This window comes from Taudactylus pleione, unplaced genomic scaffold (genome assembly GCF_031769625.1).
Source record: "Taudactylus pleione unplaced genomic scaffold, aTauple2 ptg000212l, whole genome shotgun sequence".
NCBI classification, from domain to species: Eukaryota; Metazoa; Chordata; class Amphibia; order Anura; family Myobatrachidae; genus Taudactylus; species Taudactylus pleione.
In genome coordinates this window covers 2,694,903-2,719,829 of record NW_028284614.1, presented here as the reverse complement: position 1 = coordinate 2,719,829, position 24,927 = coordinate 2,694,903, and the positions used below count along the sequence as shown (strand labels likewise).

The following is a 24,927-nucleotide window of genomic DNA, read 5'->3' as shown; positions in this document are numbered from 1 at the left end:
GACATCCCGAAAGTCAGAATTCTGACGCCTGAAGGTAAGTAGCCTAACCCTAACTCCTAACCCACCATTCCCAAGGAGGCCGTCTTGTTGGGAAAGACAGTGGTATCTTCCATCGCTTCCTTTGTGATGGGGGGGAAATTGTACTCTCTCCATAGCAGCCAATGACTAACAATGAAGCAGAATATCCTCTAATTATACCCAAACACTGCTCCTCCATTAGAATATGCAAGAAATTCCTACACCTTTTTACTATTCGGGCCAGGACTGTCCTGCTAGGCTGTTTCTGTCTGACCTTAAGGGGTTGATGTATCAAAAAATGGAGAAAGTGCCATTAGCAACCAGTCCGTAACCTTTCTCAGGTACAAGCTGATTGGTTGTTCTGGGCACCTTTCTCCACTGGTCCCCGTCTCTACTGCTTTTCACTGCTTCATACATCAACCCCTAAGTGGTAAATAAACTACCCCTTGCGTCAACCTGGTATTGGTTACGTTGGGATAACGTCCGTTTGCGGCGTGCCTTGTCAAAGAGGTTGTTCGTCCAGTCCGTATGAACAGAGAGCCCACCGTGTCGGTCAGCGTCCAAATAAGACACAAAGTACCGGAATTTTTCCAAGTTCAGCCTTTTTTGTTTTTTCTTTTTCCTAATGAGCTTTTTAATATCCGCCACCTGCTTAATGACCGTACCTCTAATGTAAGCTTTAACCCTGTCCCAGAGGTCCCTATGGCCAAACACCACTGCATTCTCAGCCTGAAACCTCTACCTATAATCAGTTAGATGGGAGCCTGCCAGTGTGATCTAATAGGGGTTTCGTGTTGTGTTTTTTGTTTTGTTTTGTTTTTTTTTTTTTAAACTTGAATACCCTTATCCACTGAACAATCTATAGATTACATCAGGGGTGCCAAACATGGCCCTCCAGCTGCTGTTGAACTACATATCCCAACATGCCCTGCCACAGTTTTAGCATACACTAATAGCAAAACTGTGACAGTGCATGTTGGGATTTGTAGTTCCATTGCACCTGGAGGGCCGCATGTTTGACACCCCTGGATTACATCATATGAGTGCACTGGGATTCCAATGCCAACGCCATGAGTAACCAATTGGTCTGAAATGAAAATATAGTCCATACAAGAGTGTAATATACAAAGAGGACTGACATGGAGAACGTTTAGTCTTCATGTGCCTAGGCCGCCAAATATCAACCAAGCCTATCTGTGACTAGCCTAGCAAAGCGGTTCTGTCTGGTGGGAACAAACCACCCTCCCTCCATCTATCCATGCCATAGTCCATGCCATTGTTGGATTCCCCTTGAGAAATGACCAGCGTGTCCGGTGACTGAGCTATAATGGAAGCACATTGTTTAAAGGGCGATGGTATGTGGTTGGGGAATATAATCCCCCATAATTATCAAGGATGACTATACTAGTGTCCTAAGGAAAACGTAGAGCCTGATTCAGAGGTGCAGGCTAGCCACTGATGTTTTCCGTCTGAGCCGCATTGCGCATGGGGCACCATGGTTACTGCCGAAGTACAAATTTAGATGCAGAGAGAGTCAATTTCTGCGGACATTTCTGCGTGGTTACGGGTGGCTAGCCAGAACCGGCCTGTCGTCGGTTACTGCGGCTTTTGCCTCAATTAAACTGATCTGATTTCAGCCTCCATGTTCAGAGAGACGTTCTGCGCCACTAAAGGACTGGTGCAATGTTCGATGGTGCGTCTTAATGCGCACAGCGGCAGATTACCACCACAGCCAATATGCATATCTGTACGAATCCCATTGGCTGCGGGATTAGCGTAAAGACAGTTGTGCTGCTGCAAATGACCTCTGAATCATCACCCATAATGTCCCAATGGGTCGCTCTTGGCACTCCCCAAAAATGTTACCCACTTGTGAATTAGGATTGTTGCACCCCTACAGTTTGGAGGAGAGAGCCCTTCATTCTATCGTTCAAGCCACTAACGTTCCAGAAAAAGCAGAAGGCACGTTAGGGGCACAATTACTCCCTGCCATCAGGACGGGCATAACAGGGTGAGGAGAGAACTGAAGTCCTGCTCATCAGTGGTGTGACAGGTTTAACCTATAATAAAGGATATGAAACTCCAGGCAGTAAAAGCAGCTGAGTGCGGTGTATGAGCTGATATAAGATGCCGGATATATAACTCCTGTTATAGACTAGGAGCACGGTGGGTCAGTAGTGAGTGCTGCAGATCGTCTGACACAAAGCACTGCGCCACGCGGAGGGTTTCTGCGCACACAGGAACAGAAGCCAGGATCCACTTGTGGTTAATGGAATTTGACACAAACAGGCCCCGGTAGACTTGAGGGGAGGTTGTATTGACTATACAGCTTGGAATATTGGTCAGAGTCTGTACCCCACAAGGATTTTGACCCCCCCCCCCCATTCCTCATGCCAAGGAAAGGCAGGAAGGGAAGATAGTTGGGGTAGATGTACTGTCCTGGGAAGTGTATGCATTTTACGATTAGTTGTAGAATAGGGATATATTTGCTAAATAACCTCATAGGGGATGTGGTTTAAATCCCTGCTTTTGGGTTACCAGTGCCGGGACCAGTGAAAATCCAGACCAGCTGCATCCCGACGGTAAATAGGAAGCTGGCGTCAAGATTTTGCCCGCTGGAATCCTGAGTGCCGGCATCCTGTAGCCTAACCCCTCCTAGGATCTATTTTATTTTATTTTTTTTATTTTCCATTTGATCTGTTAAATTTTAATTCTCTTTTTAGCTCTCTTTAGTGGTGCTCAACATCTCACTGTACACTCGGTAGTGAAATTTGATTCTTTTGCAGTTTTGCTTTCTGATTTATGCACAGACTTATTTCTCCGGCGGTAATTTGGCACACCATAGAAGACCGTGTGGTATGAAGCCTCAGTTTAGATTCGCTGCAGCTCAGCAAGAAGCCAGCTCATATTTATCTTCTATCATTACAATGTTAATAGTGGTGAGGAGCTTTGGGGTGTTAGGGGCTTTCTGCGGTCATCTCTGAGCGGTCTATTGGCTGCTCCGCATCTTCCTGTATTGTGCAGTCTGCTCTCTGTCCTAGCATTCCTTTTATTGCTCCATGGCTACAACTGCGAAGGAGTCCAGGTGCCCATCCTGAAGGTGATGCAGTGGCGGCTCCAGCTGTCACTCCAAATTGCCTCGTGCCCAATCCAGTGTGGATGGCCCAGTGCACGATTTGTGAGGGGGAGAACCAGCGACTTCATTGAACCCCACCCACCCACCCACCCACCGGATGTGTTTCCACTACTTCTTGCGGATTACGAAGCTGCATCTTCCTCCACCTCTACAACAATGGGCCGTGCGATTTAGTGTTCTCTCCCCTGAGAGGAGGGTTAGTTGGTGGGAGGACTCTGATCCAGACTCACCCTTGTATCATCTAGGAAGCTGGGAGTGGAGAGTCCAGGCCGTGTTGTCTGGCACATATCAGGACAGCAAGGAATCCGATTCCACAAAATAAGCTGGATAAATGCAGAATAAAACCATTTCTCTTCCATCTTCCGCTCAGTTGGAGGATCTGCTGACGGAGGCCTGGGTAACACCTGATGGGAAGCGGTCCCCATTTACTTTTTCTAGCTATCTTATTGCAAAATGGGAATCGCCACTTTCTACTTCAGGGTCCATAGGGGGTCCACAGGGTTGACTTTTGGGTATAGCTGGATCTGGATCCACGGGCACCACACAGTTAAAGCTTTGCTGCTCCCAGGATGCACTTGGGTCCGTCGTCCTCTATACCCCGCCCCCGAGCCACAGGCACCTCAGTTTTAGCTGGTGCCCGGCCGGAGTCGGGTTAACCTGGCGCAGTGGGGCTGCATAAGCAGCCCCTAAGCTTTATATTAATTTTTTAAAGAAGATTTTATTATTTTATTTTTACTATCTTCAGAGCGGCAGCATAAGACTGTCCATCTGGACGTCCATGCTGACGCTCCAACAAGCCCCGATGGGCGCTGCGACGCCGGTACTGATCCGGGGATCGCAGCGGGACCTCGGAGTCAGTGCTAGCGTGGCTCCGGGACCTCCCACAGACTGCTGCCGGACGCAAGGGGCCAGGTAAGCCGCGTGCAGCGCTGTCAGCGCTGCGCGCAGGGAAGTGTAAATGCAGTCTTTATGCCGCCGGTCTCTGGGGACAGACCGGCGGCGCTAGTAGCGGCGGCGGGCTCCCCCTGCAAAGGAATACCCCGCGTGACCGCTGGACCACCAGGGTGTAAGGCCGGCAGGGAACGGCGTCCCTGGGGTTCCATTACTAGCAGGGGAGGCAGCCATCCCTGCTTGAGCGGCTCCTCCCCTCAGCCCAGCGCGCCTTCTCTCAAGCGTGCTGGCGTCGCTGGGCTGTGCTCTCTCGGCCACTCCTCCTCAGAGCTCTCCGGCGGCCATCTTCAGGCAGCAACGCAGAGCTCCCAGGCAGGCTTCCAGTGGACCGGTCCCCCTGCGTACCTATCCCCTGATCAGGACAGTGTTCGCAGCGCTATAGCCCTCCCAGACAGTGAATCTGGGGGGTTGATTGTAGCTGAAGGTGCAGTGAGTATAACTTCCTGCATGGTATTTGACTATTGCTAGTGCTGCTGTCTGTGCTTTTTCTACTTACTGTCAGCTTTTTACCTATCCCTTTCCTTCTCCTACGGCCCGCAGGTGCGTGGGGGAGGGGTGTTCTTTCTGTGTACTTCACTTTTATAGATCAACGTATTTGTGAGGTCCGTCACATACAGCGGTGTGCTACTCAGTACCAGATTGTGGTCTGTTTTGTGTTGCATACTTGGGAGTGCGTGGGTGTTGTACGCCTTACCTCGTTTCGGTGATGCACGTTTATTGCAAAAAGTTTGTGTCATGTCTGATGAGGAGAATGAGCGCTCCGAGGCTCCTGTGTTGTTTTGCTGCCGTCGCTGTTCGGCAGGGGTCGACGGGGCGGATTTGTCTCAGGACGGTCTGTGCGGGCGGTGCCAGCTGGTGCCTGGTCCCTCTAAACCCCCGGGGGCGCAGGATCCTCCGGGTGCTGGCGTAGATCGCGGACCGGTTTGCGGTCCCGACTGCGGCCTCTTCTAGGGCGTTGCCCCAGCCTACCATCCCCCGTTCCCCAGGTGTGACACGTCTGGTGCAGTCTCCGCCCGGGTCTCAGACTGTGGGTCCTTATGCAGGTTTGCCTGTATTTGTGCAATCTCCCACGGTGCCGCAGCAGTCCATGGTGCCGTTTCAGGGGTATCCTCAGACGGTGCCCCCTCCCTGGGTGGATGTCCTCTCCAGCTCTGTTCAGAGCCTGGCAGCTTCGTCATCGGCCTTTCAATCTATGTTGCACAGTGATTTGCCCCCACGGGCGTCCAAGCGACCCGTTCCGGCTTCACTGGCGGCTCAGTTTACGGACACGGATGTGTCTTCGGATGACGGGGAAATCCATGAAGACTCTGACTCGGATGCCGGGGCCCAGGAGGTGGAGGCTAAGTCCTCCATTAATGTGCCGGCATTGGTTAGGATGGTGCGGGCCATCCTTCATATTGAGGAGGATGTGCAGGCTCCCAGGTCAAAGTACCCTAACTTTAAAAAGGCCAAGGTGACTTTGACGGGTTTTTCCCCTGTCAGACCAGTTAACGGATCATATGGCAGGGGCCTGGCAGTTGCCCAGCAAGAGATTCTAACCGCAGAAACGGTTGGCTTCAAACTATCCGTTTCCTGAGGCTCATTGCAGGAAGTGGGAAACTCCGCCTGCGGTGGATTCCCACGTTACCCGCTTAATTAAAAGCGCTACGCTGCCTCTGCCGTCTATCCCACGGACAGTAAAGTGGAGATTTGTTTAAAGTCTATTTACTCTCTCTCGGGGGCGGTGGCCCGTCCGTCCATGGCCATCTCTTGGGTGGCTAAGGCCGTCGAGAGCTGGGCCAACGCTTTGCAGGATACTTTTCCGGAAGATGCTCCGGAGATCCAGAAAGCATTGATAGGACAAACGAGGGATGCGGCTTCTTACATTGGGGAAGCTTCGTTAGACGTGAGCCTGCTGACCTCTCGGGTGTCGGCTGCCGCTGTGTCGACGCGTCGGTCCTTGTGGCTGAGGTCTTGGAGAGCTGACGCGGACTCCAAAAAGGGCCTGGAGGCCTTACCTTTTAATGGGGAGTTGCTTTTTGGTCCAGACTTGGACAAAATTGTGGATACGCTGGCTAAGTCTAAATCAGCCTTCCTCCCTTCGGCTTCTGCACCTACCAAGGTACGGAGCTCTGCCTTTCGGGTTCAGGGCAAGGCTAAAGGTCAGTCCTTCCCGAGGCAGTCTGCAACCAAGGCCGCTTCTAAGCCCAAGAAGCAGGCCTGGAGTGCCAGGCGCCCTTCTTCCAAGCAGGAGGATAAACCCTCTGCCTGATGGGACGGGCCTCCCTCTGGGGGACCCCAGAGTGGGAGGCCGACTTCTTCTGTTTGCCCATTGCTGGCACGATACCACCACGGATGCCTGGGTTCGAGAAGTGGTCTCCCAGGGGTACGCCCTGTCTTTTCGGCACAGACCGCCCCGCCAGTTTTTCTGCACCAGTCCTTCTCAGGATACGACCAATACCTTACAGATTCAGGAGGCTATAGAGTCCTTGCTGAAAGCAGGGGTCATTGTTCCCGTTCCTCAATCACAACGAGGGACGGGGTATTATTCGTCTCTGTTTCTGGTGCAGAAACCCAATGGTTCTCATCGCCCTATCCTCAACTTGAAGTCTCTGAACAAATTCCTCAGAGTTCCCAAGTTCAGGATGGAAACGTTACGTTCCATCATTCTGGCGATGGAACCGGGGGATTACATGGTGTCCCTGGATATCCAGGACGCCTACCCACATGTTCCGATAGCACCTTCGCACCAGAGGTATCTGAGGTTCGCTATCCTTCAACACCACTATCGGTTCCGGGCGCTACCCTTTGGTCTCTCCACGGCACTGCGGGTGTTCACGAAGAATATGGCGGTCATGGCCGCACATCTGCGGAACCAGAATGTACGGCTGCTGCCGTATATGGACGACCTCCTGTTGCTGGCGAGCTCCCCGGAGGTACTGCTTCAACATCTCCACCTGACGATCGCTTGCCTGCAAGCTCACTGGTGGCTGATAAATTGGAAAAAGTCCTCCCTGATTCCATCTCAGCGGATGGTTCATTTGGGGGCCCTGCTGGATTCTTGTCAGCAAAGAATCTTCCTGACTCCGGAGAAGGTCTCCTCCCTCCAGCTGCAGATACACAGTTGCCTGAGCAGTTGCCGCCTGTCGGTTCATTCGGCTATGAGAGTTCCTGGGTCCATGGTGTCGACATTCGACATGGTGGAATTTGCCCATTTCCATTCCCGGCCCCTGCAGGGGCTGATTCTATCGGAATGTAACGGGTTACCACACCGGATCCGCTCTCAGTTGCTGGTGTTGTCCCCGGAGGTTCGGCAGTCTTTGGCTTGGTGGCTTCAGACGGCTCATCTGCTCGAGGGGCGCCCCTTTTGGATCCCGGACTGGGTCCTGCTCACGACGGATGCCAGTCTTCGGGGTTGGGGGGCAGTGACCGGCTCATTATCGCTTCAGGGTCGTTGGTCCGCGGAAGAAGCTCTTCTTCCCATCAACATTCTGGAACTGCGGGCAGTATACAGGGCCCTGCAGTCATCCGGCCCCGCTCTTCACGGAAGGGCGGTTCAGGTGCAGTCCGACAACGCCACCACGGTGGCGTACATCAACCACCAAGGAGGAACTCACAGTCGGGCAGCGATGTCGGCGGTGTCTCGCATTCTTGCTTGGGCGGAGTGTCACATTCCAGCGATCTCTGCATTCCCGGAGTCCTCAATTGGGAGGCGGACTTCCTCAGCCGTCACGACGTGCATCCCGGGGAATGGTCGCTTCACCCAGAGGTGTTTCAGCTACTCGTGGACAGGTGGGGGCTGCCGGAGCTGGACTTGATGGCCTCCCGTCACAATCACAAGTTGCCCGTTTACGGGTCAAGGACAAGAGACGCAGGCGCCTGTCTGATAGATGCGCTGTCGGTGAAATGGATGTTTCACCTGGCGTATCTGTTTCCTCCAATATCCCTGCTTCCTCGGGTTCTGCGGAAATTCAAGCAGGACGGCGGCACGCTCGTGCTGGTAGCTCCGGCGTGGACCAGACGTCCTTTGTACTCCGATCTGAGGTGCCTCTCCATCGACGCTCCGTACCTTCTTCCTCAGCGTCAGGACCTATTGTCTCAAGGGCCCTGCCTTTACCCGGATCTGGGTCGGTTGTCTTTGACGGCGTGGCTCTTGAGACAGCCGTCTTAAGGTCTCGGGGTTTCTCCAGTTCGGTCATTGGTACTATGCTTAGGGCACGCAAGCCTGCTTCCGCACAGATTTACCATAGGGTGTGGCACACTTACTTTCGGTGGTGTGAATCCAGAAGCTATGATCCTCAGGTGTTCCGGGTTTCCAGAATCTTGGAGTTCCTTCAATCAGGTTTGGACTTCAGCTTACGCCTTGCCTCTCTGAAGGTTCATGTGTCTGCTTTGTCCGTGTGGTTTCAACGACGGATTGCTACACTGCCAGATGTTCACACCTTTTTCCAGGGTGTTCTCAGGATCCAGCCTCCCTTCGTGCCTCCGGTGGCTCCTTGGGACTTGGCGGTGGTACTACGGGTCTTGCAGGGTCCTCCTTTTGAGCCTCTTGAGTCAGTGGACCTCAAGTGGCTGACGTTTAAGACCGTTTCTTTCCTGGCAATTGCTTCTGCCAGGAGGGTGTCAGAATTGGGGGCGCTTTCCTGTCGCCCTTTTTTTCTGATTTTTTACCAGGACAGAGCGGTGCTCCGCACTCGTCCTGAGATTTTGCCCAAAGTGGTCTCAAAGTTCCACATTAATCAGGAACTTGTTGTGCCAGCTTTTCAGTCACCTGATCTTTCAGCTGGTGAGGCTTCCTTAGATGTAGTCCGGGCACTTAGAATTTATGTGGACCGGACTGCTTCGGTTAGGAAGTCGGATTCATTGTTTGTCCTCTTCGGTTTTCACAAGAGGGGTTGGCCTGCCAACAAGCAAACGTTAGCCCGTTGGCTTTGTTCCATTATTTGTGAGGCTTATGCACAGGAGGGTTTACCTGTGCCAGCCTCTGTTAAGGCTCATTCCACTCGTTCTGTGGGTCCCTCTTGGGCTGCTAGACGTGGCGCCTCCACTGTTCAGCTGTGTAAGGCGGCCACTTGGTCTTCAATTCAAACGTTTTTGAGGTTCTATGCGTTTGACACCTTCGCCTCTTAGGATGCATCCTTCGGGCGCCGGGTGCTCCTTTCAGCACAGGAGCGTCCCCGCCCTTAGTTGAACTGCTTTGGGACATCCCCAAGGTCAACCCTGTGGACCCCCTATGGACCCTGAAGTAGAAAACAAGAGATATGGTAAGAACTTACCTTTTGTTATCTCTGTTTCTACGAAGTCCATAGGGTCCACAGGGCGCCCGCCCTGACGCACCTGGCTTCATATGGCTGGTCACCGGTTTTAGTCTCCCATTTCTGTGAGTATGGTTTCTTGTGTGTTCCAGTCTTCCTTCTCTCTGTTTAGTCTCCTCCTCCGGCCTTGGCTGCTTACCAACTGAGGTGCCTGTGGCTCGGGGGCGGGGTATAGAGGAGGACGGACCCAAGTGCATCCTGGGAGCAGCAAAGCTTTAACTGCGTGGTGCCCGTGGAACCAGATCCAGCTATACCCCAAGGTCAACCCTGTGGACCCTATGGACTTCGTAGAAACAGAGATAACAAAGGTAAGTTCTTACCATATCTCTTGTTTTTAAGGTAGCACCTCTGCAAAACATCACCGTTCTGATTCCTAACGCTACCTGACAGTATAGGAAGACTGAAGCCTCCTTTATCACTGTTTACACTGCAGCAGGGACTGCCCTTAGGTCAGTGGCTGTAAATCTGTGGCTTAGGGTCTAGGTTCTGATAAGTTGGATTTGCTGCTGCGGGTGGTGCATATCCGTGAGCCTCCATTGATGTTGAACCTCTTGAGACCTGGGCTTCAGCAGTCTTGACTTGCAGTGGGCAGCGGACTCTGAATCTAAGGTGTCAATCCTATTAGGTGCGATTATCACTTCGAATTCGCATAGTGAATTTATTTTGCAATCCAATTAGCAACTTGCACTGAATCTGTCAGACTGAATTCGCAACTTCCCACTCGCACCTCCCTGAGGGTGAGAGACGGAAAGGAAAGACTGTTTTAAGGTTAAAATGTTGGGACACCGTGCTGAACCCCTTGGACACCCAACACATACCCCCCCCCTTTTTGACTAATGACTAATTAGGCATTTGGAAGTTTCTAATTTGCTTATTTAGTCCAATAATTAAATTTCCATTTCTTCTTTTTTTAGGTAAAAAAAAAAAGTCCTCAAATTACCCCCAAAATCAACTTTTTCATTAGTTTAGGCACCCCAAATTTAATTACAATAATTTTTTTAGCTGCCATTTTTTTTTTTCCATTTTACAAGGTGCCCTCAAAGTACCCCAAAATCACCCTTTTTCCTACTTTTATTTAGCATTTTTCGTTTAATTAGTTTGAGATTAAACGAAAAGTTTTTTTGTATCATTTTCTTGCATTTAAAAAAAAAAAACACAAATCAGCCATATGACACCATTTCAAATCCTACAGTAATGTCCTAATGGCCACAGACAGCAGTCTATACGGTCCTGCTAACGAAATTATCCATTATTGGGGGGTCCAGGATGGTCTCCATACATTTTCATACATTTCTCGCAAGTCTCAGTTGGCAGTCAATTCGCACCCCTCCGCTGCGAGTAGTTCGAATAGGCATTTTTAATTGGATTGGAGAATTCTCGGGAGCGTGCTTCGCGGCGAAGTGTGCGAGTTTAAAGAAACAAACTCGCTACTTGCAATTCGCGCCTAATTTGGATCGAAGCCCTAAGAAGGCTTTAGAGCAGGGGTCTTCAACCTTGGCCCTCCAGCTGCTGTGGAACTACACATCCCAGCATACACTGCCACCTTTTTGATATAACCGCATGCTAAAACTATGGCAGTGCATGCTGGGATGTGTAGTTCCACAGCAGCTGGAGGGCCAAGGTTGAAGACCCCTGCTGTAGAGGTTCATATAGATGGATTTATCTGAGTTATGGGGGGGGCTTTGTCATTATTGGAGGACATTATTACTGCGACCACTGGGGATGAGATTTATTTTCTTCCTGCCAGTGCCACAAAAATTGAAGAACCTAATTTTTTTTTTTTACTCCGTTAATTTCTATGGGAAACTAAAGGAATCAATCCTCCAGGGAACTGAGCTCCTTTCCCAGTGGTTGGTTGCAATGTGGTAGACATCCCTGAATTATGTTGAGGGCAGACTGGCTGGGAGTCCCTGCGTTCTTCCTCCACCCCATGGAATGGGATTAGCTCATGGTGCCTGATGACAAGGAGGTGTACTTATGTTTGGATATAGGAAGGAGCCCAATGCCTCAGATTTGCTGCTCAGTCCAGCCACTTTTAGTTTCAGCCTATATAGCATTGTGCATATTTACTAAGATTCTGGCAGTAATGACTTCCCTCCATATGTGGTGGCCCTCTCTTATCTGCATGGTCTGCTAATCAAAGCGAGAACCTTGACCTTTTTTGCAGACATGTTTCGGAGACCGCCCAGGTCTTGTATCTTCCTTGGCGTTATGGCCACTGCCTGTCAACAGTGGTGGTTCTTACCAGAGGCCAAGATATGCTCACTGTAGGGACTGGGGAAGTCCCTGTTTGCTTGCAAGTACTTATATGTGTTCCAGATCGCAGTAATTTTGGACCAGTGCAAGTCTCATAAGCGTTTAACCAGTTGGCTTACAGACAGTCTCCAGTACTGGTTCTTACACTGCTGGTGGCTGAGGGACGGCATCTTGGCCTTCAGTGCCCGACTTTTACCAAATCTAACAGGTTCAATATTTTTGCTACCAAAGATACCAGCTTTGATCTTGAGCGAACACTCCCTTATGGATAGTTTTAGGATATTCAAAATGACTGTGCTGGCTCTACATGTTTTGCTCATAGGGTCTCCTTCGAAAATGTTGTAATTGTCCCATGCTTAATGAACTGCGCGTGCACAGAAGCTGCGGACTTGGTAATGTGCAGATCTGGTCCTGCGATGCCGCTCGCAGTGCCTCAAAAGCTGCAGCATGAGTGACGGTCTGCTGGCTTTTGGGGTAGGAGACCGGGAGCATTCCAGAAAACTGGCACGTTGCCACCAATTTTCTGGAAATGCCGAAGCCACTGGCCCCGGCAGCGTGATCCAGCCTGAAATTCGAAATAACTTGTGGGGTACACGGATACCCCATGTTCGCGCCGTTGGTCCGACGCTGCGTCTTCTGATGCAGCATCGAATCAGAGAAGAAGGCAGTGGGTTTTGATATTTTTTTTTAACAGGATTTTGCATAAATTTCGCACAGCCATTGCGTGCAAAGACGCAGAAGTGGTGAAAATAACGTAAATCTCTGATTCAGGCCCATAATCCATTTGACTACCTTGGATGCCTCCCTTTACACTTTGTTTTGTTCCTTTCCAGTTCTCTCTAGGGGGGGGGGAGTGTTCCTCCTATCCCTCATTCTGTACTCTTGGCCAATCCTTTGGGGCTGTGTTGCACAAAACAGTATCCCCAAGTATAGAGGGGGAAGGAGCTGAAATGTAAAGTTATTAAATTGCCAAGTCTTCCTGCACCGAATCTATACACCATGGTATCTCCAGTGTCCCATAATGAGCTATGAGAAAAAGATTTAACTTTTAAGTGCAAAAATACCATCTTTATTTGTTGGTAGCCGGTGGCGTCTACTCCCAAACCTGCAGGTCCTTATGCTGGTGTACAGACGAGATCAAGGTTACAGGCACAAATGCCTCCCACCGCGCCAGAGGCCGAGAGCAGTTCAGAGAGTAGTGAGTCCGAAAGTGAAGCTGGCCACACACATGGCGATCTGCACACGATGAGCCGACGTGCACGGTTACACGATCTGCACACGATTTGGTGTCCAATCTTCATACGATCTCTCCTGAATCCAGACTTTCAGTGTATCGCCTCCTAGATTGTCAGATCTGCCCTACTGCACGGCAGATCTGACAATGCGATGTGCGACCAGCGGGGACGCACATCGTGATCGTGAGTGGGGACTCACGATTTGGCCATATTTTGCACGATCTGTTGTTCCAAAGTGTTGGAAGCGGCCAGATCGGGTAAAATATCGCTGTGTGTGTGGCCATCTTAAGGAAGAGACTGGAAAACCGGTATGAGATTGGTCACACAATAGCATTTTGATAAGTTGTTTATTATCACTATCAAATTGTATTAAGATTTCTGTAAGATCACATATTTGGGGGGGGATAGGATACAGAATGATGTAGGGGTGGGTATGACAGCAGGGAAATCCAAGATGGTGTCCGTTGTTACATCCTTATGAACAATAAAACAAATTATCTGGAAATCTTGTGACTCAGAAGCGAAGCGTCTGATAGTGTCCTGACAACTGCCAGAGACCGTCCAGGGAGGAACGTTGTGGCATGGGAGTGTCCTATAGGGAAACAGAAGGGGGGCTGGGGGGGGGGGGGGGGTTAGTAAGGAGAATGGGATAGGGGGCGACTCTAGGGCCGGTCAGCTTATATAAGCATCCAGTGAGTCTAGTTGACTTTAAAATGAATCACCAATGAAATAAATAGATGTACTTTGGCCTCATAGTAACTCTCCCATAAAGACACTAATGCAGAGGTTCCTAGACTCTGCCATTACAGTCCATATTTTAAGACTATCCATGCTTGGGAACAGGTAATAATTTTAGTACCTCATTCAATTGAATTTAACCATCTGGTCTCAAGCACTGATATCCTTTAAAACTTGGACTGTAATGGAAAAAGTTTGGGAGCCTCTTCCCTGATACACTGCTCCTTACAAGACTAATGAGAAGTTTGCTGTAGGTGCGCGCTGTACTTCTCACATCCTGTGGGGGGATCCGTGTGAATAAAGGGCCTGATTCAGAGCCGTTCGCTATTTGCGGTCGTTCGTTCCAAAACAAGGGGTGGCTATTCAAATGATCCGTTCGCAAATTGCAGTCTGTTCACACCTCTAAGTCTGAACGAGCGAGCAAAACATACGCTCGTTTATTTGATAAAAACGCCCCCTGGCCGCTCGCACCATACGTCATGTCCGCTATTTATTAGATTAATCGAGTACATCGTACAGCGTATGAACTGCTCGCTATTCTTGTGGTTGGTGTTTTCAACCGCTATTTTGAGAGCAGTTCTGAGTTAAAAAAAACCAAGTGACGTGGTCAATGACGCTGCTGTTGTAATTATGCACTCCCTTAAAACGCCCGTTTTGACCTTTAAGCACGCCTGCGTTCGGATCTCCACTCCCCGTTTTCAAGCACCTTCCCCTGTTACCACCCACATACGCCTCATTCTGTCACTCAAAATAGCAGGCCCTCGCTATATTGCGTACCAACGATTTTCGGCCGCACTGACTGGTTCGCGCATGCGTACTAAAAACCGTACGCATGCGCAGATGTGCGAACATCGCTCGGAACGAGCGTACTGCCGCTAGCGAGTGGCTCTGAATGAGGGCCAAAGTGCTCATTTTGCAGCATTAAGGCTATGTATGAAGCTGTGTGTTAGATGTATGTGCCATATAGGTGAATATAATGGACAGTTTGGCAATGATGTATGTGTATTTATGCGGATGAGTCTGAATTTCTTCCCAGAAGCTTTATCTTTTTGGACAAGATCACTGTATAAATAAAAGCAGCTGCACTGGCGGCCACCGTGTCTCTGACAGTCTTTAGATGAATTGCCATAGAACCGTTAAAGCAACTTTATTAAATTGATCCAATACACGCTAAAGTGATCCTGGCGCCACTCGGGGCAAATTCTCCATGCATCTCCTAAAACGGGCAAGAAAGAGCCAATAGGGGGCACCGAGGGGTTGGGTACACGATCTCGGCGGTCCTGACTGTGACCATGCCGGCTCCGGAATACCGATGGTCAACATCCCGACGCGTGTTGGTGAGCGTTGTAACCCTCCCCCTAGTGCCTAGCCCTAAGCTTTATCATCGGGATATCGGAGCCAGTATTCTGACTGTCGAGATCCTGAGCGCACACGGGTCATTCACTCAAAGTAATCTAGTGTTCACGCTAGGTCTGGCGCCGAGCAGGGTGCCAGACATAGAAAGGGGCACTCCTGCACGTGTGGGGCCACGGAAATAGGTGGCATGTCTTGAAGACTTGCCCTCTTTTCATCACTCTTGGGGACGTGCTGGCACTTCTGGACATGCCGGGCTCTGCTGTGTCTGTGAATCTATACACCGGTGGTGATGGCTGCACCGCTGTTTTTCTCACCCGCGGGACACTGCAGCCCGCGGGTGGGGACGGCACCCGCCATGTGTTTAGCCAAAACAGCCTAGCGGGAACACTGGTAATCATAGGTTAATATTAACCATTTATGAATGGCACATAATGCAATCCTATCACTCCTGGGAGTAGAACATGAAAATGTCTACACCTACATAAAAATACAAAAAATTATTTATAATTTAAAATATTAAATTGTATTAAAGTGAATAAACTTGGTAGAAAATAGCAGAAAATCTAAATGACTGAATTGGCCTAAATATCAATGCAGATCTTTCAGTAGTGACTAAATACAATGTTGTAAACTGCACACCACTATTGCAACTGTATCCGTTAAAGCCAAAGTGTTGCACCTCTCCAGGACAAGTAGCCGGTGTAGGCACATGAACAGCCAGCTGACATGATGCAAATTATAAACCTGAATAATGGAAACTGTGTCTCCCGTAGTTATGAGCAAAGTCACTGACGTCTGACAAGAGTACAAAGGCTTGGTAAATCCAAAATGAATATTGCATTTAGGAGATTTGAAAGCAGTCTGTAATCCCTTCTCTATAATGAGTGATGGTAAGTAGGAGCTTGCTCACCTGTGTATACAAGATTTATCAGCCTAATCCGATCTCTCTGCTCACACAGTGGCAGCACGGCTACTAGGTATATCCAGAGCTGTCCTGATTACAAGAGTGATGAGCCCACAGCTTGGGCTTATTGATGGAACAGACAGCCTCGGTATATGCAGGGTGATTCTCTCTCCCCTCGCACACCAGCAGCGCGGTCAGTGAATGTGGCGATAGCTGCCCTGGCTGCAGGGGTAATGAGCCCACAATTCGGGCTTTCTCATGGAGTAAGCAGCCGCTGTGGGGAGAGGAGTGGGATGGATCCTACTCAGCTGTATGGTGCCTTAACCACCCCTAGGTAGAAATTGTATGACCGCGGTAAGCGCGCTGTTACTAGTAGATTCTTTAGAATGACTTGAGTACGTTCTCAGCTATATAGGCCCGTATTCTATTAGAAGCGAAAAGCCGAGATTCGCGAAAAAGTATCGCCGATTGCGACTTTTCGCCAGACGGAAACTTTTATCTCCGTATTCCATCTTCTTTTCGCATACACGAAAAATGCAATGTAGTAGGCGAAAATGATTCGCCTATGAATAGGTGGAGAAGAAAAGTGCAAAATCGCTATTTTGGTGTGCAAAGGTGGGGAAACCACTCGGCATCATTGGGACAGCCCCCCAAGGATAACTGCATAAAAAAAAAGTGAGGGACACCACAAAAAAGCACTTTGAAAAAGGGGGTGAAAGTGCAAAGTGGGGGTACACATTTAAAATGTTGCTAAATAGACTTTGGGGGGGTCTGCAAGTATGGGTGAGGTGTTTGTCATTGCAGGCGTTTGCTGAAGGTGCGTTTTTTTTACTTATAACGTCACTTTAGCAACTTTTAAATATACTTGCACACATTTTCAAGTACCCCAAATTTGACAGGACTAATTTTTCCCAAAAAATACTGCTTTATGCCATTCTTCACCACTTGTGCAAAGACGCTAAATAGTGGCAATTGTACGAAATTAAGTACCCCAAATTGTTTAATTAGGACTAATCTGGCACTACTACATTGATCCCCAAAGTTTTTTTGGGGCGGGGGGGGGGGGTTCAGCCTGATTTCCCAGATTCTGACACCACTGACATCGCGTGTCTCCGTTTTCGCGTCTTTTGGAATTGAATCGATCCAGTTAAGTGCAAAGGGGGCGAATTGCCGTTGCTGAGGCCTTGAAACGCTGTTAAGGCTAAGAACCAAAATGTTTGAGTCCAGAGATACCGTAAGTGCGGCATACAGCGTGTGCGAGTAATTCGCACCTCATTGGATCGAGCCCTGGGTGTGTAGCTGGATCACTCAAAGGGTGACCTGAAATTAAACACAGAACAGAAAATAAAACAAATTATTAAAGACAAAGCACTACTTTATTTATATCCTGCTCCTTAGAGAGGTAATAATACAACTTCACTATGATCACATAAAGGAGCGATGCCTACTTACCCGGATAAGTCAGTCTGATGATAAATCATTAAGTTGTCGATATTACAGTGACCCGTCTTGTCCAGTCTTTAGGCCTCCGGGCTTCTAGCAGTGGGCCAGTGCAATATTGAGATTTTTAATCGATGGCAATCCTTGCTCCTGTTGGGGGAGGGGGTTGTGACGTCCGCTGCCATGTCGTGTTCAAGTAAATTAAATGTGATCCCTGAGTGTGAACATTTTATGAGGCCCGACAGTGTGGGTCTATATATATAATATTATATAGCCCACACCCCTGCCACGAATGGAGCTCCGCTCTGATCTGGCAGTGTTTACTTTATTTAAAGCTGGCAACGCTGGTCTCTGAAGTGATCAGAAGCCTCTGATTGATTCAGAGGCCAGCGTTCCCATTGAGGCAGCGCGTGGATGACTTCTCCCGCGATGAGAGAAGCCTTTGCCTGCCACTTTGGTTCTAATTAGATCCAGTCAGCGGCAGCATCTACGAGGGACGGTGGGAGTGAAGACCAAGTGGACTGGAGCGGTGCGCAGCGGCCATCGTGAGGAAAGGTAAGTACTGCACAGGCGAGTGAGGCCTGTTCTATACTGGGAGGGGGCTCAGCTTTAGTGGCATTACAGGGGGCTCTGCATAAGGGGCATTACTGGGGGTACTGCATAAGGGGCATTACTGGGGGGCTCTGCATAAGGGGCATTACTGGGGGGCTCTGCATAAGGGACATTACTGGGGGCTCTGCATAAGGGACATTACTGGGGGCTCTGCATAAGGGACATTACTGGGGGCTCTGCATAAGGGACATTACTGGTTGCTCTGTGTAAGGGCTATTACTGGGGGCTATGCATAAGGGACATAACTGGGGGCTATGCATAAGGGGCATTACTGGGGGCTCTGCATAAGGGGCTCTGCATTAGGGGCATTACTGGGGCACTGCATATAGGCACTACTAGGTCATTGCGTAATGGGCACTACTACAGGGGGCACTGCATTGGTTTTTATTAATAATAAACCTTTAAAAATTGCATAAAAGACTTTTTTTGTTTTTGTTGCGGCCCACACTCTTAAGACATTGAATATTTGGCCCAGTTGGTATTTTGAGTTTGACATGCCTGCACTAGACTATAAGTTGTCCGAACTTGTCAGATGGGACGACATATCCACATCGGCGAGTGTGTACCTGCTATGTCGCTGACAATGTTCTCTCCTGCGCATTGTCAGTGACATCGCCCGTTCAGGTCCGACGGGAGATATAGTCAGCGGGGGCCATGCTGACAAATGCACCATGGCCCCCACTGTGGTTCCCGGCATTGGCAAGTGCTGATGCCGGGACCTGCCGCTCAAAACATTGGCTGGGGTGCACATCGTTAAGTGTGTACCCAGCTTTTAGTGCTAGAGGCCACGTCTGGTCTCTTGGTGGCCCAGTCCTGAGAAATCTGTAAGAGAAAAAACAAAACAAACCAAACCTGTATCAGAACACTCCAAAGCAACAAGGACCAAACTTATGGAGTCACCAACTTACAAATGCACAATTTATAGAAACAATAGGTCACACGTGATAAGAATGGTCCCAACATAGAGTTCGTCCCTACACGGATGCAAATCTTTTGATCCCAAAGATCAATCTCTTCCAGTGATATTGAGCACATATGTGAACTATTGTTTCTGTATGTTGGAGATCTGTAAGTGTCTAACGCTAGGTCAGTTTTTCACTACAAGTCGCTATTGGTCTGCAATGTGTTAGCCGTGAAATCTTATGATTACAGATCTGTGGGGCAGCCCTCTCTGCTTTCCCCTTATTTTTTTTTATTTTTTTTTTTATTAAGGCTTCTGGAAGCACCAGGTGAAATTGGTGTTCTGGTTGGTATTGGGTACTAAGAGAAGTGCTCTGCGAGATTCCGTGCCCCTGTATCATTCCTCCTCACTGTAAGATCTATTTGGGGGGGCGACGGCACTGTGGCAAGTCTGGCCTTCTGGGAAACCAAGGTACCAGGGCAGGCACCCCTAGTTCTAATTTTCCAGTCGGGTGAAAGAAATCCTGATTGTAGGAGGATTTCAGTAGGGTCGGCACAGAGCCTGTAGAAAGTGCAGTCTTACTTGATGGCGGATGAGCCTCCAAGTGGTCACCATTTTACATAACCCTGCACGGTCAGTACAATAGCTATTCTAACTCCTACCCTGTGCCAAATAAACTGAAAATGGGGCTTTGGATTCTGCCACGTCGCCACCAAAACCACATTTTCTTATGGTATATCTTTGTATTGTTGAAACGGAAGATGCCCGTGGCTTTTCAGCTTCTCAGGTCAATGTAGACACACCACTGACCAAGGCCATAACTGTATTACAGGCTAAAGTAGCCAAGGGAGTGAGCAGCAGTGCAAGTACAGCTACAGCCGTGCCTACCGCATCCCAGACCAGATCTTCGCAAGGGAAAACCCAGAACCCAACAAAGGCGTCTGCTTCTGAGAGCAGTGACGACTCGGACAGTGAGGAGGAGCCAGAGGTAACACCCCTGCTTATGTGTCTTCAGTAACCTCATTGGCTGGAGATATCCCAGGTTTGGGTTGGAAGCCCCCTGTGTAAGTGCCACTTGGTGGGATGCCTAAATCATTTGTCTTCTATGTGTTGCAGATCCCGAAGGTAACCGCTCTGGTCAAGGCAACACCAAAGAAAAGTGCAAAACCAGCATCTCGGGCTAAGGCTGTTGCTTCCAAGGCTTCCAAGCCAGAAGCCACTGCTGTTGACGCCAACCCCGCAGGAAGGGTGGGCAATAGTGGCTCGGCGGTAAAAGTGTCCCAGGTAAAGATTTGGTTCTGTTCAGTTGTACATTCTTGTAGAGCTTGCCAAAATAACACTATAGTAAAGTAAATAGTGTGATGTGGAGATCTTGGGTGCAAGATTGTCTGCCTGGCTTTCCATGAGTTTTAGGAATTTTTTATTTTTTTTTTTTAAGTTGACGGTTCTATAGCCTATATCCTGCTTGAGCTAAAGTAGTAGTCTGGTACAAATCGGTGGTACATTCATGTATTATCGGCGGCACGTTGATTAGCATGGCCATCATAGGAGTTTTCTTTTAGAGTACAAAAAAACCTACTGGTAGGTTGATTTAACTTTTGCCTAAATTGGTCCTACAGTGTACGGTGATGTCTCTTCCTAAGCTGTAGTTTACTCTTCAGACATTTCTTAGTCTTTAATAGATGCCTCCAGAGAATGATTTTTTTTTTCTTTTTTTTTTTTTTATAAATATGCAACATAAAAACATAACGTCTTTAAAAAAATGCCTAGAATTATACAGATGGCTATGTGTAGCTATAATAGTTATTTTACGCTTCACCAGAAAATTGCCGCGCCTGTCCGAACATCCACGCGGAAAAAGCAACAAGTAACACCATATCCCTTGACACCTGGGGCTGGTAAGGCCAAAACCCCACCAAAAGCACCCCAACCTGCCGATGAGAGTACAGAGACTGAATCGTCAGATAGCGACAGCGAGCCACTAACACAGGTATTCCTTTTAGCCATACACAAAGTTCATTCTAGCATGTCTGTCTTCATGTTGCTAGCTTAGTGGCATGTACATGAACAGACACCAGCCTCTCCACGCATCCCAAGGGAGGACCTATATATGTGACTGCCCCAACGCGTTTCTCCAAGCTCGCTGTTGTCTGTGAATATAGTACAAAGAGACTTCTTAACACATTTAGGAATGTGACAATATGCTTTTGTATTATAATGGCTCAACTTGTCTTCATCTTTAGTTTCTGTAGAAGGATTTTAATGATACATTTTGTACAGGAATTGATAGCAACTACCTAGTTCACTGATATGTATTCCAGGCCAGTTCTAGTGCTCCTGTCAGGAATTCCGTTCCAAGCACACCAGTGCCGGCAGCGAAACCATCTGCTCCAACCAGCGCAAACGCTGAAGCTTCAGATGCCGATTCAGAAAGCAGCGATTCCTCGGATTCCGAAGAGAAACAGGTAATGTACGAGGGACCTCCAGTGCTGAAGGGGAGGGTCCATACATAATGACAACTATGTAATGTGTGACCCTTCCTCCCCCTTGTAGCCTGTCGTAACAACTCCAAAATTGCCCACATCAGTCGTTGCTGCAAAGGGAAAGCGAATGCCTTCTGCAACCACCCAGCCAACTGATGAGACCAGCTCGGAGGAGAGCGAATCTGATAGCGACAAGGAGCCTGTCAATACTGTTTCCACATCAGCAGCTTCAGTAGGGAAAACAATAACTGGCAAAGGGGGAGCGGTATCTAAACCACAGTCGGCAGACAGCACAGAGACGAGTGATTCTGACGAGGCGGAGGAAGAACCTAAGGTACAGAACACACATTGTGGTGAAATGCGCTGCAAACATAACGTCCTTTTAGCCATGCGAATCGTCTTTTAATAATAGGGATATGTAATGTATTATGTTTTGGTGTTTTTTGTTTTTTTTTGTAGCCTGCTGTATCAACTCCAAAATCCGCAAAGCCAGCATTATCTCCAAAGGGACAACCGCTGGTCATCTCAGCCCTCACACCAGTTGACGAGAGCAGCTCGGAGGACAGCGAATCAGACGGCAGTGAGGAGCATGTGAGAACCGTACGTGCGATCACGGAACTACATCACTTATTGCGTATAGATGACATTTTTTTTTTTTTTTTTCCCCATGTTTTATTCTAGATTGGCTTTTCTATGTTGGTGTTCTCCTACAATTGATGCATCTGCTCAGTTAGTATGTTGTCACTGGCAATTTTTTTGTTAAGGAAGTTTGTTCCAAGTGGGTGGTTGCGTTTTTATTGGGCAAGAAATTGAGTTAGTGGAAGATTAGTCTTTGTTCTGCCCAACATAAAGCACAACGTGCACTTCTCGTATGTTTGATGTTTAGCTAATTGGATCCCAGGTTACTGGAACACCGAAGCCTGATCTATCACTTGCTGTGTCCCTCCCTAGGAGCCGTATTCAATGATGAATTACCCCCCCAAAAAATTTGTAAGTTACGCACTTCTTCAAAAAATGACCGCGCAAATTTTGGGTAAAAAAAAAACCTGTTGAAAATGGTTTTTAATGTACTGGGTCTAATTTTTCCCTAAGGGGGGGTGCTATGGATGTGTGAAGTGTTGTAAAACATCGCACGTGGTCGCAGCTGACGTTTTTTTACGTTTTTTTTTTTTTTTTAATTGCGTTTTTACGACACGGAAATATACTTGCACCCATTTTAACGTGCCCCAAATTTACGTGGAACAGTAATTTCCTGGGAAAAAAAATTGCTTTGTATAATTTTCAACCCAAAATTGCGCGGTTGTTTTTCGCCAAAGTGCGTAACTTACAAATTTTTGGGGGGAGGTAATTTATCATTAGATATGTCCAAAGGGTTCTGAAAGAATTGTCCACATTTTTTGTCAAAAATAGGGATTTTGCATTTTTTTTCGCCTGGTCTGGAATGGAGAAAACTTTTTTTCTCCAGTTTTTTTTAACCAATTGCGCTTTTGTCTGTTTTTTTTTTTGGTGAAAAGTGGCCGTTTTAGCCTATGGCGAAAAAACTGCAGTTTTCAACGCTAATTGAATACAGCCCTAAGAAGTCAACAATGCCAGCAGTATCACCAGCCATTCTTGCTATAGAGAAGACTACAGCTTCAGGCCCCACAGCTGCCCCAAAGTCCTCAGTAGGTAGCCCTGATACCTGTGACTCCCCTGCTGAGAAGAGGACCTTACACAGGCCCAGGATCCAAATTGCGCGTACTTGGGGGGTGAGGAAAATCTCTCTTCTGAACGCCACCAACCGACAGTGCAGTCACCATTTTATTTTGACCAACACGATTCAGGTGTAGGCCTTTCTCTGTATATTATGGTTCAGCTTCTAGGTTTCACTTGTGCCATAGAAATGACGTTTTCTGTAAAATGTCTCCACCGTACAGATGTGTCCCCTTTTACTGTGGCTTCAGGCGCAGCAAATGGCCTCCCTAATCGCGCCATGTCCCGGGCACCTCTGCTTTGCTGATCGTCTCTTCTGCTCAAAATGTGTCTTATGTGCTTAAATAAAACTGATAGTCACAAAACTGCATCCCTAGCGCACACTGAGCAGTAGGGTTTGCGTCATTTGTGCATCCGTGTGCGACTGAGTCCGTATCGATGTAAAAAGGTCTACGATGTAGCAGCCGCGGCCTTTCCTCACGCCAAGTTCCGTTTTTGGCTTTATCTGCGACTTGTGTTATACCAATTCCTGTGCAGTTAAAGTCGCAGCCTTGCGTCTCCGGTACACTGTGAGCGGCTTTTCCCTGGGCCTGCAATGCAAAAAAGAAGCGGAATTGTGTTGGGACGCCTCGCGTCCTATGGCGTGAAGATGCTCCGTGTATGAGGACGCTTCTGTACAGTAAACTACTTCTCCCAGGAAGGGACAGGCTGGATGGTAGCACTTAATGGTAGCGTTACTGAGCAGCCTGCATGCTGGCAGTTATGATGAGCGAGGGGCATTAGCAATATACTGGGACCATTAGTACGTCCAGAGGTACTGGAAATGAGCTGCATCTTGAGTTGGACTGGGTTCCTGGATACGCAGAACCTCAAAGAGCAGAGGTTTCCAAACTCCGCCATTACAGTCCAGGTTTTAAGGATATCCATGCTGCTTGAGTCCCGATGGTTAAATCCAATTGACCGAGGTGCTGATTAAGGCACCTGTGCTCAAGAAATGGATATCGTTAATATTTGGAGTTTGGGAACCTCTGGCAATAGTCATTACTGCCTCCAAGTTCAGTCCACAGCAGATAATTGAGGCGAGCTGCGTGTTTGGTAGTCTGGATGGATGACTGCGTGTGCGTGTGATGTGTGGTCCTATACTATTGCAGAAACGTTGATATCCTCTAATGAAAAAACGCATCAACCAGCGGAGGAAGCAAGCTCCTTATGTTTCTGGGTTCCCCTCTCGTATGCACTGAAGATTCCTGTGTTGTGTTTAGGGAAAATAGTGGATTTGCTTTTGCAGTTTCCAGTGTTTTTTTAATATTGGTTACAATTAAATTCTAGGTCTTAAATGCATTCTTGAAAGATGCTTCACCAGCACCGATATCCACAGTGCAAGCAGGGGCTACAGCCAGAGGCCATGTGGGGAGTCCGGCCCGGGGTGTCACAGACACAAAGCCAGATACAGCAGCCGAGAGCTCGGGCAGCTCATCAGATAGTGAGGAAGAGCAGGCAGCGCCTCAGGTATTGCTGCGTTGCTGTGTGTTATACTGGAGGCCAGTGTAGGCTGCTGAGATCAAACACCTGTTGTGCTTAGTAATTGGGGCTTCTTTTTTTTTTTCATTTTTACTTAGAAACCACTGCTGCCAACAAAGCAGAAACTTGGCGCCCCTAGTACATTGATGTCAACGCCATCTAAGACAGCTGTAACCAAAAGGAAAGGCACTGTGCCCACAAAGGCTCTGCCAGTTGGGAAGTTGCCACCAGCGGATGACTCTGAGAGCAGCGACACAGACAGCGATGATGAGGAAGCAGCCCAGGTACTGTAGCCATGTTAGTTGGTCACCTCTTTGTGGTGGTGAGTCTCCCTTCCACATAACTATAGACAGCGGTTCCTCTGTGTCTTTCCATTTATTTATTTATTTT

At 48.4% G+C, this 24,927-nt stretch overlaps 1 protein-coding gene across 6 annotated transcripts in view; it reads left to right on the top strand.

The window, feature by feature from the left end:
* TCOF1 (treacle ribosome biogenesis factor 1) overlaps positions 1-24,927 on the top strand; it is a 68,747-nt gene that overhangs the window by 15,197 nt on the left and 28,623 nt on the right. For 5 of the 6 annotated variants that reach the window (XM_088478259.1, XM_088478260.1, XM_088478258.1 and 2 more), the window contains exons 9-16: positions 19,674-19,829; positions 19,958-20,125; positions 20,664-20,831; positions 21,163-21,306; positions 21,395-21,658; positions 21,784-21,924; positions 24,346-24,525; positions 24,636-24,821. In XM_088478259.1, the coding sequence (XP_088334385.1) occupies positions 19,674-19,829; positions 19,958-20,125; positions 20,664-20,831; positions 21,163-21,306; positions 21,395-21,658; positions 21,784-21,924; positions 24,346-24,525; positions 24,636-24,821 (1,407 nt within the window). The remainder of the gene's footprint in view (positions 1-19,673; positions 19,830-19,957; positions 20,126-20,663; positions 20,832-21,162; positions 21,307-21,394; positions 21,659-21,783; positions 21,925-24,345; positions 24,526-24,635; positions 24,822-24,927) is intronic. The other variant, XM_088478261.1, reaches the window with a different exon arrangement.